Raw genomic sequence first — 13,355 nt, forward strand, 5'->3', positions numbered from 1 at the left:
GGTCCCATTAAATATTAAATTTATGTGTGAGGCACATAGTTTAATAAATTTCAGTTGATGGTTAACCTATCAAACAAGTTTTTAAACTTTGCTTTTACAACAGGAATTTATCTAGAATCATACTAACATAAGATTACACATGCACATGACACTAATATTCTATTTTCTCTCTATCTTTATAATTTCAGACAAAATTTTAACACCTTTTTAGCAGTATTTCATTCATATCAGCGTCACAGTAGGATCTTATCGGGCCTCTAACAATGAGATTGAAGCTTCGTTTAGTGAACAACCTTTTGAAGAAGATCCTGTGCTATTTGTATTATCTTTTCCAGCATAGAACCCAGGTTCACTAGGTTTTGGGAGTATCTTTTCACCCTTTAACATAAAAACCACAGATGACATGTTAGGTCTGTTTTCTGGTTTCTCTTGTACACACAATAGAGCCACATGAATAAATCTTATTATTTCTGAATATATATCCGCATCATAGGATATATCAGCTATTAACTCATGTGGCCTTTCTTCAACCCATAGTCTCCATGCCTAAAACCACATCAAAGTTACAGCAAGAGTAAGCTCAATCTTTCCTTCCAGGAGATTTAATGAAACAAAAAAGAGATATGAGGAGAGCAAGCAGCTATAAATAAAAAAATGAACACAAACACAAACACTTCAAAACTTACATGACCAAGAAGGTTTAGATGGTGTATAGGGTCACAAAATCTGCGATTCTTCCTACCGCTAATTATCTCAAGTACAACGACTCCAAAGCTAAAAACATCTGATTTTATTGAGAAATATCCATGCACTGCATATTCTGGAGGCATATACCCACTGCAAGAAAGAACATTGAAGTTAGGAACAAAAGATGTTAAAAGGGGTTATGACGACGCAGAACTGAAGGTTTAAACTACATTATAGTACCTATAATATACAATACTATTAGCATATTTTTTTTTGTATTTATTCCCTAAAAAAGTTTTAGCAGCATTAATGTCTGAAACGTAGAAAAGAATCCTTGTAATATTTGTCCATATTGAACAAAGTCCATGTATAGTTTTTATTCTAAGGACGAAGATGAAAATATATTCCGATATGAACAAGTACTACCAAGGACTAAAACCAAAATAATGAGTAATCTAAAACAGAAATCAATGCATATTATAAAGACTAAAGTGTTATTTAAGCCTTAAATTGAAATAAACATAAGTTGAAATTACTATGTTCCCATCACTCTATTTGTATTCGCCTCAGCTTGGTCTCCCATAAATGATCTGGCTAAACCAAAATCTGATATCTTTGGGATCATATCAATATCAAGAAGAATATTGCTTGTCTTGAGATCTCTATGTATGATTCTTAGTGTAGAATCTTGATGGAGATACAACAGCCCTCGAGCAATCCCATCAATAATTTCCAAGCGCTTGGTCCAAGTTAGTAATTTGCTTTGCATAGTATCTGACAGATTTCACTTACTTAAGTTAGCATGAGAACTATATTTTGACGAGAAACTGAGATCAATAAATTTGAATGGTGTGTAAGTTCAAACCAAAAATAAAGCAATCCAAGCTTTTGTTGGGCATGAATTCATATATCAACAACTTCTCATCTTGTTGAATAGAACAACCAAGAAGTTTTACAAGATTACGGTGTTGAAGTGTTGCCATCAACTTTACTTCATTTTTGAACTCCTCGGCTCCTTGTCCCGATGTTTTTGAAAGCCTCTTTACAGCAATCTCTTGGCCATCTACCATTAAGCCCTAGTAATATTTTTAGAAATTTTAGTATTCAATACTTATAGTACTTGCCCAAATAAGGGGATAAATTAACTTGGTAACCAAGACTTTACCTTGTACACTGTTCCAAAACCACCTTCTCCTAACTTGTTTCTGTCAGAGAAGTTATTTGTTGCATTAGTGATGGTCGAAAAATCAAATATTGTAGCCAACTCACCGTCTTCCGTCTCCATTTTGTGCTTCCGGTGAAATAATTTGTTTATATACCCTGAAGTAACAATAAGTTGTTTAATGTTCACAGTATAGGAACAAAGCAATTAAACTTCAGAGTTCACTGTAATCTGTAACTTATTCTGTTTGCGACACTATTTTAGTAAATCATAAATATTTAAGATTTTCTTATCATAACTTTTTCACTTGGCTTACCAAACTTCTTTCTATATACTGATGTGACCAATACAAGAACAGATAGTCCTATAATGAATGCAATAACTCCTGCAAGAGTCCCAGCAAGCTTCAAGTTCCTCTTATTCTTTATATGATCTGAGGTTGAAGTAAGTGTCAGTCAATAAGCAGTAGAAGCTTACTAAAAAGAAGGAAAGACATTTATAGAGATAATCAACTATTCTTAAAAATAATCAGCTATATACTTAAAAGTTGAAGTGTCACATAATTAGAATTTAGAAGTTTTCAACAGTACTTAATCATATCAAGACAAATGCTGAAATATATAAATTTGTGTTGTATATTTAACTGAAATGACAAAAGATGTAATAGGAAATGAAAATACCAAGTTCTGAAGATGCCAGCCGAATGTAAACGTCTTGCCCTTGCTCTGGATGTTTTCTCATGTCCACAATGTTGTTAAACCAATGTAAGCAGCCACTCCCATCATCTCTGATATCTAAATTTGCATATGCAGTGCAAGAACAATTTTTCAAACACATTGTCTTGCATTCCTCAAGGCTCAAGCTCTTGTCAAACCATGATGATGACGTATCTGGCAACTTCATGCTTGGGTATTTCAAAAATCCATCTCCATGGAGACAATTTAAATGTGTTTTCCTTACACACCCATCAGACCAATTCGATGACTCCCATTTTGGTTGAAATTTTGGCGTGAAACCTTCCAAGCATTCACATATTGGAAAGTTATCAACATTGCAGTTAGAGTTGATACCACACAACGAATAATAATCACACTGGTCTGCAGGACGAGCAACTATAATCTCCCAAATATGTTCACTATCTAACCATAGTGTACGTTGTGACTTTCCATCTGGATCGAGCACCATTTTAGTAATAATTGAACTGTTCATAGTTTCATATTGATAAGCGATTTCTTTGTCAGTGAACACTACTGAGAAATTCAAGAATTTATGCATTCTTTGCCAAGAAACACCAGTGAAAAGAAATCCATTCCATGAACCTGCTCTAGACAGAAACGTTGCTCCTTTTGCAGTAACCAGCTGAGGAAAACCATGTGTATCTATCCTATATGAATACTCGCCTTCAGCAGGATCTTCGGGGCTTCTCCAAGATGTGAGATATTTATATGGACCAGTAACTAAATTACTTTTCAGCTTCATTCCAGCAAGGAAAGTGTTACCCGGATAATCAACACTTTCCCAAAGAAAATTCCCACTGCTGTTTGCATCTTTCACAACAAGGTTTCCAGAATCCAACAACAATACAACAACTGGTTTCACCATTTTTCTTGACGAATTGGAGGACCAGATGATGCGTTTGGAGCCATCGAGAATAACAAGAGTTCCCTGATCATTGAGTTTCAGCAATCCTGTTGAGTTTCGTACAGGGGTATTTCTATTGGCAACCCACACAATAATCCTAGGTAATATGCTCTTGTACCATATACCAAAGTATTGGCGTTGTGTATCTCCAAAGTCGAAAAAGCCTGCTTCAAAGGTTCCAGCTGCAGAAACAATTGTTTCAGGATATTGGATAAACTGACTTGGAGCAATAGTAGTAAATGCGTTCTGTTTAGAAAAAATGGGCATGGAGCAAAAGAGGAAAGTACACACAATTAGCATTAGCACCTTATTATGGTTCTCCATTGTGTTTGTGTGTGTTCGTCCTCTTCATTCTCATTTTATCGAATTCCATTGAGACAACTTAGTCCAAGTCTTTCCATGTAACTCCAAAGAGAAAACGGCCTAAGTAGGCAAGGAAATAAAGACAATTTCCATTTTTGTTTCCATCTACAAACAACACTCAAATCACCCTATGTATATGGCGGATTTTTGGCTCGTGACATTGCCCACCCACCTATCAGCCCACCCACCTATCATCCTCAACCTCTTAGCAGCGACATCTAAGAAAAGGTGTGTACGTGTCAATGTTGGTGCCCGAAACTAGACATTGACACTTGTGATTACCTCAATAGTACCGACCCCTCTGAAAAAGGCGTGTATGTGCCTGTGTCAGACACCGACACATATGCTTACGTTCAATTTTTTTCGTTTTTTCAAATTATTACTGGACAACACGTGTCAGTGTCAGTATTGTGTCTGGTGTCTGTGTTTTTGCTTCATAGGTGATTACGTCTAATTTATTCATTTTTTCAAATTATTACCAATGTGGTGTCAGTATCAGTGTCGTGTCTGATGTCTGTGTCCGTGCTTCATAGGTGATTACGTCTAATAAATTTATTTTTTCAAATTATTACTGGTATCGACGTGTTACTGTATGTGTCGTGTTTCCATCGTGCTTCATACTCCACAACACTGTTTCAAATCAACTAAGACCAAGTCTTCAATATCATGAAAATGATGTAAGGTCCAAACTACAACATGAAGCCTGTGATGTACTACAAATCAAAGTCATTTCAATTTTGTTCATATAGTTACCTATGAAATGGGGTATTCTGATTGAAACAACAACGAATGCAATGTAGAGACCTCAACTATAACATAGACTGATAGTGATGATTGAATTGGCTTGTGGTGTGTAAAATGAACGATTTTTTTCAAACGATACACATATAATTGCCATATTTTTAAAAGTAACGTTGAAACTTACCCCGCAATATTTCATCTTCATTATCACCCAAACCCTAGCATAAACCAGCGGCCGGCATAAAGAAACGGCGCCACCGCCGTCGAGATCGAAAATTGCGGCGGAGGAATGAATCGACGAACCCAATCGAAGCACTGTATGTTCTAATTGTTCCTATGAGTTGATGAAAATTTCCCGCCAATAAAACGACCACAAAGCAGAACATTTTAAATATTTAATTACAAAAACAAAAAATTCTACTTAAATACGCATAAATAGTCTAATCTCTTAACTTAATTAAATATTTTGCATTAATTATTCAACTAAAAATATTATAATAAAATATATATTTATGATACTTAAATTCTAAAAAGTAAAAATAAATTTTAATTAAAATGATAAAAATAAAAATGAAATAGAAAATGATAAGCTATAAATTATAAACAAAACTGCTATTTGAAATAATATATGAAAAATAAGCCAAAAGTTAATAAAATAAGTTATACGATCGTGATAAAAAAAGTTTTTATTATCATATGAACTTACAAATTACAAAATTATAAGTTATATGTTATATGCTCAAATATATGTTATCCCAAGGAGAAAGAGTGCGCTAATAATCCATTAGAGATGAAGGTCCTCAACAATACGATGGAGATGATGAACAGTGTCAGAATATCTCATAAACAATCTACAAACACAAAGTGTTAGTCAAGTGTTTTAGATGAAGGCGAATGAAGAACACACACAGAAGGTTCTATCAAGTTTCTAGATGAATGGGGTTTGGCTTTGATTGTTATCAAGAAAATTGATTAATCATGAACACACATAAAGATTAGTCAACCCTCCCTCTTTAATTTTCTCAAACACAACAAAAAATTCCACAAGAACAAGATGCAACAAAAAGGAGAACGAATTTAACTATGTTCTTTCACCAAAAGAAACAACTATTTACATGAGAAATGGAAAATTGGATTTTAAAATACATGATTTGAATCAAGAAGAAAGTGTGATTCGAATCAACCTGGACAGGCCAAAATGGGGCGTTTTTTAAATTGCATGATTCGATTCATGATATTCACTTGATTCGAATCAAATGAGGTTATGATTCGAATCATGTTCAACTTGTGATTAGAATCATTTTGTCCAGAGGCAAATTCTAATTTTCACAAGTGCATAATTCAAATAAGATATAACACATAATTTGAATCAAATACTAAGACATCCAAATTTAAATGTTCTAACTTGTTATTCAAGCTACGCCTGTGGAAATGACACAATAGCAATTTCACAGGCTCAAAAAGAAATATCAACAAGGATCTAGGGAGTATAATTCATGAAACAGAAAAAGACCCAAAGCAAGAACTTATTGTTTTTGAAGATAGTTGTGATATAGATCTAATGTCAAGGTAGTACAGTCCTCCATTCTCCTTAACACTGCCAATCATCTTCCCCGAGTTCAAATCTTGAAAGACACAGTGAAATCGAAAAAAATTAGTTTGACAATTTATATCTTGGGCTAATTTACTGACAGACATTAAATTACATGATAAATTTGGAACATGAAGGACATTTTTAAGAATTAACATTAGAGACAACACAACTGACCCTTTACCTGCAATGGCTAAAAAGGAGCCATATGCGATTTTTATTTTTTGATTACTTACACATGAACTATATGAAGAGAACAAAGTAGATTCACCTGTCATGTGATCAGAGGCACATGAATCTACTATCCAAGTATGATTGGGACTAACACTAAGAAATGCATAATTAACTTTTATTGCTATAGAGCACGAAGGAGTTGGAGACTCATGTAGTTTGTGGAGTGTGTCTAGTTGTTTCGTAGTGAGTGGAAGATGAGGCGAAAAGATTCATTTCCCTTGATCAGAATTACTAGCCAGAAATGTATGACCATCTTTCTTCTTCTAGTTAGGAGGTTTGTCTTTGAGCTTCCAACAAGTCTCACACGTATGCCATTTGCGCATGCATTGATCACACCAATGAACTTTGTCTAACCTTTTTCCCTCATTAAGTTTCCTAGTAGCCAAAGATAAGCCTTCAGACTCAAAGCTTCTTGGTATCTTTCCCATCATAATACCTTGTCGTGGCTCCTCCCTTCTTATTTCTGAAAAAGTTTCATGAAGAGTTAGCAATGCTATTTTTCTGAAAACTCTACCTTTTACCTCATCAAGGTATTTATTGAGCCCAACGAGAAACATGAAGACACAATCATTTTCTCGCCTCTTGAGAAACATAACACTATATTATGTACATATCCAATTGTCATCATAAAAAAGATCCAACTTTTGCCACAGGGTCAACAACTCATTAAAATAAGAAGTTACACTCCTGTCACATTGTTTCGCATGCCATAACCTTGATTTTAAATCAAAAGTTTGTGAGGAGTTTTGAATGTCAGAGTATGTTTCCTTAACAGCTCCCCATACATCCTTTGTAGAAGGCAAAAATATGTAAGACTTACCTATTCCAGTTTCCAAAGAGATTACCAACCACACAATAATCAAGGAGTTTTCAGATTTCCATTATTTGTAAAAAGGGTCTCCTCATGCCGATTTAGCTATTGCTCATGTTAAAAAACCAAGCTTCCCTTTGCTATCCAATACCAAGCAAACGATTTAGGCCCATTCATTATTGTTATTCCCATTTATCTTAGGAATATTCACCTTGAGGGAGTATGAGGAATCCTCTAGGTCATTGCCGCCTATATTGGAATAACTGTCACCATAAACATTGTTGTTTTTGTTTCCACTGTTGCCACCAACATCGCCATTGTTTGTGACCACCCACGATTGCTCTATTATGCTACTTCTGCGACCACCGTCGTTTCCTCTACCACCGCCATCTCCGCAGCCACCGCCATCACTACGACCACTATCGTTTCCTCTGTCATCGCCATTTCCACGGCCGCCGCCCGACTCGGATGGTGGTTGTTCGCCATGGTTGGATTCGGTGTAGGCCTGTGCTAGGGAAGGTTAAATTTTGTTGTGATTCGTCATATGGGGCTAAACAGGTATGTGACGCGGGTCGGGTAAGAAAGTGGGTCCAACATAAATTTTTTCCCTGAGTTACACCCAAAACCCCATTAGTTGTAGAAAGCTTTACAGCTAAACCCTAACCTAGTGCTCTTGATACCATATTAAAGAGAATGGTGAAAAGTTGTTGTGTTTTATTCCTCAACCTCATATTGGTTTATATATTGGGAATACTATAAATTACAATTAATTCACTCCTTAACCGAAAATAAATAAGAATAAAAAAAAATCATAATATGGGAAAATAAAATATTTTCCGATAAAAAGTATTTCTCTTCTTAAACTAGATCATTCAATCGTCCAAACCTCTAATTAAAAATAATATGTTACACCACTCTTAATTAAGTTACTAAATTGATTAAGCTTATGAATCAAAGTAAACTTTATTTTTTTACTAATTTCATCACTAATGAGATTTTGAGTTATTACAAAATAAAATATCCTAACAACATCTTTTGTTTAGCTGTAACTTTTGATTAAACTACTTATATATGTGATCCCTAATAGTATAATTTTTCTCAAGGACTAAATTGTAACAACATCCACTAAAACCATTAGAAATATAACCTAATTCTAATCAATAATTGATTCAAGCATAAGTTGATTCCAAGTATCTGGAACCCCAGCTACACACCAATGTGTACAATCCATGCCATGGAAGCCATTATGAGAGCTAGGATGACCATCTTTTCTCAATTCTGAAAGAGCTGTAATATTGAGAAGATGAACAGGCTTTGTGATTGTCTTCAAAACACTTTCCATTACATATGATGCTTTTGGTAATCCTCTTGTTGATGATGTTTCATTTATTGGTGTTGTCTCTTTTGCACAATTTGTTACTCCTGGCTCATTCCATTCTTCACCACTATTTTTTATATCCACAAATAAAAATAATTAAAAACACATTACATTAATTATTACAACCAATAAACAATTTATTAAGATGATTTGTGAAACTCACTGGTAGTGCATAGGAGAAATTCCTTGAAAAAAAACTTTGGTTTTTGTTGTATCAACATCTGTATCAACCCATTTAGCCCAAGTTGTCAAACCAGTTCTAAAAGCTTCCATTCTATCCATGTCTTTCACTATTTTGTCACCTATTTGAATATAATCCCATCTGCAATAAAAATTCAAAATCGTAACGTTATTTCCGTTATATATTATAAATAAATTTTATCTTTTTAGATTCATTAAATAGACCAGATACATTAATTATTTAATTTATATAAAAAGGTAAAATTTGCTTATCATATGGAACGCAGAGACTAATCTCTGTATTATTAGGTTTACGAGTTTCTTTATAGAAATCTTACGGTTGTTTGGGTCCGCTGCGGTACCACCAAAGCCAAGTGTTGAAAACCAAAACATCCATTTCTTTCCATATGTCTCCACTCTTAAGAGAATCAAGTTTGAGAACTCTACCCATTTTTTCCACTTCAATGTCAACCAAATATGAACTATGGTAGACAATAACTGAAACTCCATATTCCTGCAAAAAATATTGAAAATTACTTGAAATTGTAATAAAAATAAAACTTTTTTATGAAATGATTTAGAAAGATGATTTGTGATGGAAGATATATATGACTGACCTGAAATGTGTGGTTTGTGATGGGTTCACCACCCACTTGTGTTATAGTAGCATTAGGTATAGTAGAATGAAGCATACATATAAATGATTGCCATTGGTTGAGACTCACTGAATCTCCAATATACATGATTTGTTTTCCCTTGAATTTGGTCAAGAAACTTTTTCCATCAAAACTGCAAAAATCATTAAATTTTTTTAACAAATGTTATTGAATATTTTTTTTCAAATATCTATTTTGATGAATTGATATTTAAAAAGGAAAACCAAATCACATTAAGTAAGACCTCTAAAAAATATTTCATAATTCATCTTAAAATAAATTCAACTTAAAATAAATTCAACTTGAAGGCATAAACTACATCATCACTTTGATGTACATAGATATAAAACCAAATCATACAACTCACGGATATTGTGAAAGATGTAAACTCTTTTTCCTTTACCAAGAATGATGCCATTTTTTTTTATGTTAAAGCATACAAATCATCACATGCTGTATTTTGCTATTATTTGCACTAATCCAACGCCAAAAACAAAAACAGAAAGCTATCACATGTGAGAGGTGCAAATCCACATGAATTGAAATTGTAATTTAGTGATAACAATAAAGTTAAGGACCAAAATTAAATTATTTTTTTATGGACCCCTCATACTATTTTTGCCAATTCTGCCATTAAAAACAATACATTTTTAAAAATACTTTTATAAATCATTTGAAAAATAGTAATTTTTTTAGATTTTCAGTGTGTTTGATTAAGTTTCCAAATAAAGTTAATTATGACATCAAAAAATTGAATTGTTAGAATGCAAATTTTTTTTTTATGACATTGTAGATCAGAGTAAATATGACCCTAAAAAAAGGGTTGACATTAAATATTCTCTATCATAAAGTTACATTTGACTTGACCATTTAATATATTTTAATAAAATAAAATATGATAAATAAAAGTTAATAATTAGGATATTTTATAATTTTTTAATATAAATAAAAGATAATAATTTAGAAATAGTCTACCAATCTAATGAGATGATAGAATTAAAAAAAAAAAAGAGTTAGGCACTCTTTGGCAGGCCAGATTCTAAGCTTCTAAGCTTATAATTAATAGAAATATGTGTGGTTTATGTTAACAACTTTTGTGTGTACAAATAAAGTAATTTGTATTTCTCAATATATCCAAAAGTCGTATCAAACACGACAACACTTTTTCTGATAAGACTACAAACCTATAATCACATGCTATTAACACATACACACCATCATTCATTGATATGCAGAAAATCACAATCAATTATATAATTCAATAAAAAAATTCTAAAACTATGAAAATCACACACAACATTGATACTATCACTAACACTAACACATATACATCAATAATAATTAAAAAATTAAAATAATTAATTGTGATCACAAATATTAGTATCAGTGCAAAATGTTAAGAATAGTATCATGAGATATCAGCCATGTAGTACAGACACCCCAAAAACGACCCCAGCACTGTCACGGTGATACCGATAATAATTTAAAAAATAAAAAAAATATATAATTGTAAGTGTCACTGTGTCGGTGCAGGTGTCTGTCATTGACTCAGACACATCTGATTTTATAGGTATGGGTGCTTCACAGGATATCAGTCATATAAAATTTAATAAATTGGTACCTTGATAAGTTACAATTGGTTGGTTGCCATCTGTATTTGAGATACTCTTGATCAGTTCTTCCATATTTCAAGCAATCATATTCCAAACGAATGTGAGGACATTTTGATGAATCATAAAGAGGGTAAGATTCATCATAAACCCAACTTCCTTCATATATATTGCAACCCTCTCCATTAGTTTCTTCCAAACAAATGCATGGATTAAGACAAATCACCATACAAATGGTTATTGCAATCCAACCATAAACCTTCATTTCAAAACCCAGCTCACACTCTTTCTCTCTCTAAAAAATTATTTGTGAGTGAATGTTTGGAGAGATAGTATGTATTTTGTTGGGTATATATATGATAAATTTGGATTGTCTCTTTATTACACATTAATATAAATGGGAAAAGGTTGTATCATTAAGGTAAAGACAATTTATTTGATGTAAATTTGGATCTGTCCATTATCGATTGCAGAATTTATGCAATTAATTTAGGGGTGCAGTTAATTTTAATAACCAAACTATAATCATATATATAACCTATATTTTATAACGAACTAGATTACCGACCCGTGCTCTGCACGCGTATGTTAGAAATAATTTTTTAATAATAGTTGATATTTATTAGTTATTTGCATAAAAATTATTTTATAGACCATATAGATTATATTGCAATTATACTATTAATTATTTAGAATGTATAAATTAGAAGAAAGAAAAATTAAGTAACTAAAGAATATTATTAAATATTTTTTTTAAACTACATTTGATATTGTATCTATATCTTCACATTCATCTTTAGTCACCAATATCTTCTACCTTTTTTTTGAAGTAACCCGTCATATGGTAACATTTAAACTTTTTATTGACTTTTTAAGAATTAATAATAATATATTCAGCTAACACTATTAAAAATAATAATATTATAATAATAAGAATATTATAAACTTCAAATAAGATATTTAAAATTTAAATTTCATAAAAATAATATGAATTTTATAAAAAATTAATAAAATAAAAACTCATAGAAATAAAAATATTTTGGAATTTAAATTTACAAAAATATGAATATTATTTAATCTTTTGATTTATAATAAATAGTTAAGACAAATTTAATATATATATATATATATATATATATATATATATATATATATATATATATATATATATATATATATATATATATATATATATATATATATATATATATATATATATATATATATATATTATCATTACTATTATTTTGATTATTATTATTTTGTTTATTATTAATATTGTTATTATTATTATTATTATTATTTTATTTTTATATATTTATAATAATATAAATAATAAATTATAATATAAATATTATTTATATTTTTAACAATAATAATATAAATAACAAATTATTTTTAATATAAATATATACATATAAAAAAAGTTTTATCTAATGTTTTTATACTTTATAATTAGAATATATTTAGGAGTTACAAAATACTAAATAATAAAATATTATTAAAAATATAAACATTAAAATACATACACATAAAAGTATTTTATGTAATATTTTTATATTTTATAAACGGAATATATTTGAGAGTTACAAAATATTAAATAATAAAATACAGTTATTATCATTAGATGAGTAATTTGAAAGAATTTGAGTTTATGTAAAAATTAATTTATTGTTCATTAAAAATTAAATATAATTTTTATTATTATTATTATTGTTTTAATTATTAATATTATGTCAATTCAATAACTAGTAGATTTCAGATTGTGGTAATAAATATATATTACTTATTATTTATATTATTATTATTATTATTAATGGTATTATTATTATTATTATTATTATTATTATTATTATTATTATTATTATTATATTTATTCTTAATGTAGGGTTAAATTAGTAAAGTTGAAATTAGGGTGTGAGGTCAAATTTGTAAAATTAATATTAGGGTTTGGGCTTAGAGTTGCTATCAGGTTGACATGTGGCTAGGGTTGCCATCATAACAACCTTACATTTATATATATTAAGATATTAAAATTAATTGTTATAACCGGTTTCCATCTTTTAAAATGGTTATAAATTAGATATTAAGATGTTATATATACATGTTTAATTTTGAAACATAGTTTAGAGACCATGTAAGTATTGTTTGATGTGTAAAACGGACGAGCAGGGCTTTAAAAAAAAGTTTTTCCTAAGTTCTGAATCGTAATAGACGCCATTTTTGTGTTTGAGAGGTTGTAGAATATTCCGTAGGTGCATCTACGGAATAATTAAACGTTGAAGTAGTTCCATAGATGCA

General features: G+C 30.8%; 2 protein-coding genes across 3 annotated transcripts; both read right to left on the reverse strand.

The window, feature by feature from the left end:
* Positions 1–4: 4 nt before the first annotated feature.
* LOC131593329 (G-type lectin S-receptor-like serine/threonine-protein kinase At4g27290) lies at positions 5–4,001 on the reverse strand. 2 transcript variants are annotated; one of them, XM_058865797.1, is made up of 8 exons: positions 3,797–4,001; positions 2,530–3,672; positions 2,166–2,282; positions 1,853–2,007; positions 1,553–1,763; positions 1,224–1,461; positions 687–837; positions 9–546 (listed from the first exon to the last, which is right to left on the reverse strand). In XM_058865797.1, exons 2-8 carry the CDS (start codon positions 3,449–3,451, stop codon positions 247–249), a joined length of 2,094 nt encoding a protein of 697 aa, XP_058721780.1. In that variant the 5' UTR covers positions 3,452–3,672; positions 3,797–4,001; the 3' UTR covers positions 9–246. The 2 variants fall into 2 exon arrangements, with proteins under 2 accessions (XP_058721779.1, XP_058721780.1); XM_058865796.1 differs by having other exon boundaries at positions 5–546; positions 2,530–4,001.
* Positions 4,002–8,201: 4,200 nt separating this feature from the next.
* On the reverse strand, positions 8,202–11,383 carry LOC131593330 (protein trichome birefringence-like 38). Its single transcript, XM_058865798.1, has 5 exons — positions 11,066–11,383; positions 9,406–9,577; positions 9,127–9,302; positions 8,772–8,930; positions 8,202–8,675 (listed from the first exon to the last, which is right to left on the reverse strand). Exons 1-5 carry the CDS (start codon positions 11,317–11,319, stop codon positions 8,384–8,386), a joined length of 1,053 nt encoding a protein of 350 aa, XP_058721781.1. The 5' UTR covers positions 11,320–11,383; the 3' UTR covers positions 8,202–8,383.
* Positions 11,384–13,355: the final 1,972 nt, after the last annotated feature.

This window comes from Vicia villosa, linkage group LG3 (assembly GCF_029867415.1).
Source record: "Vicia villosa cultivar HV-30 ecotype Madison, WI linkage group LG3, Vvil1.0, whole genome shotgun sequence".
NCBI classification, from domain to species: domain Eukaryota; kingdom Viridiplantae; phylum Streptophyta; class Magnoliopsida; order Fabales; family Fabaceae; genus Vicia; species Vicia villosa.

Excerpts from the sequence above, each read along its gene's own strand:
- LOC131593329 (XM_058865796.1), bottom strand. The coding sequence starts at position 3,814 with ATGGAGAACCATAATAAGGTGCTAATGCTAATTGTGTGTACTTTCCTC. Across the intron at positions 1,462-1,552 it reads CTTGGATTGCTTTATTTTTG|ATACTATGCAAAGCAAATTA; the intron begins GTTTGAACTTAC and ends GAAATCTGTCAG. Across the intron at positions 547-686 it reads ATCTAAACCTTCTTGGTCAT|GCATGGAGACTATGGGTTGA; the intron begins GTAAGTTTTGAA and ends ATGTGGTTTTAG.
- LOC131593330 (XM_058865798.1), bottom strand. The coding sequence starts at position 11,319 with ATGAAGGTTTATGGTTGGATTGCAATAACCATTTGTATGGTGATTTGT. Across the intron at positions 9,303-9,405 it reads TCACAAACCACACATTTCAG|GAATATGGAGTTTCAGTTAT; the intron begins GTCAGTCATATA and ends TATTTTTTGCAG. Across the intron at positions 8,931-9,126 it reads CGCAGCGGACCCAAACAACC|ATGGGATTATATTCAAATAG; the intron begins GTAAGATTTCTA and ends TTTTTATTGCAG.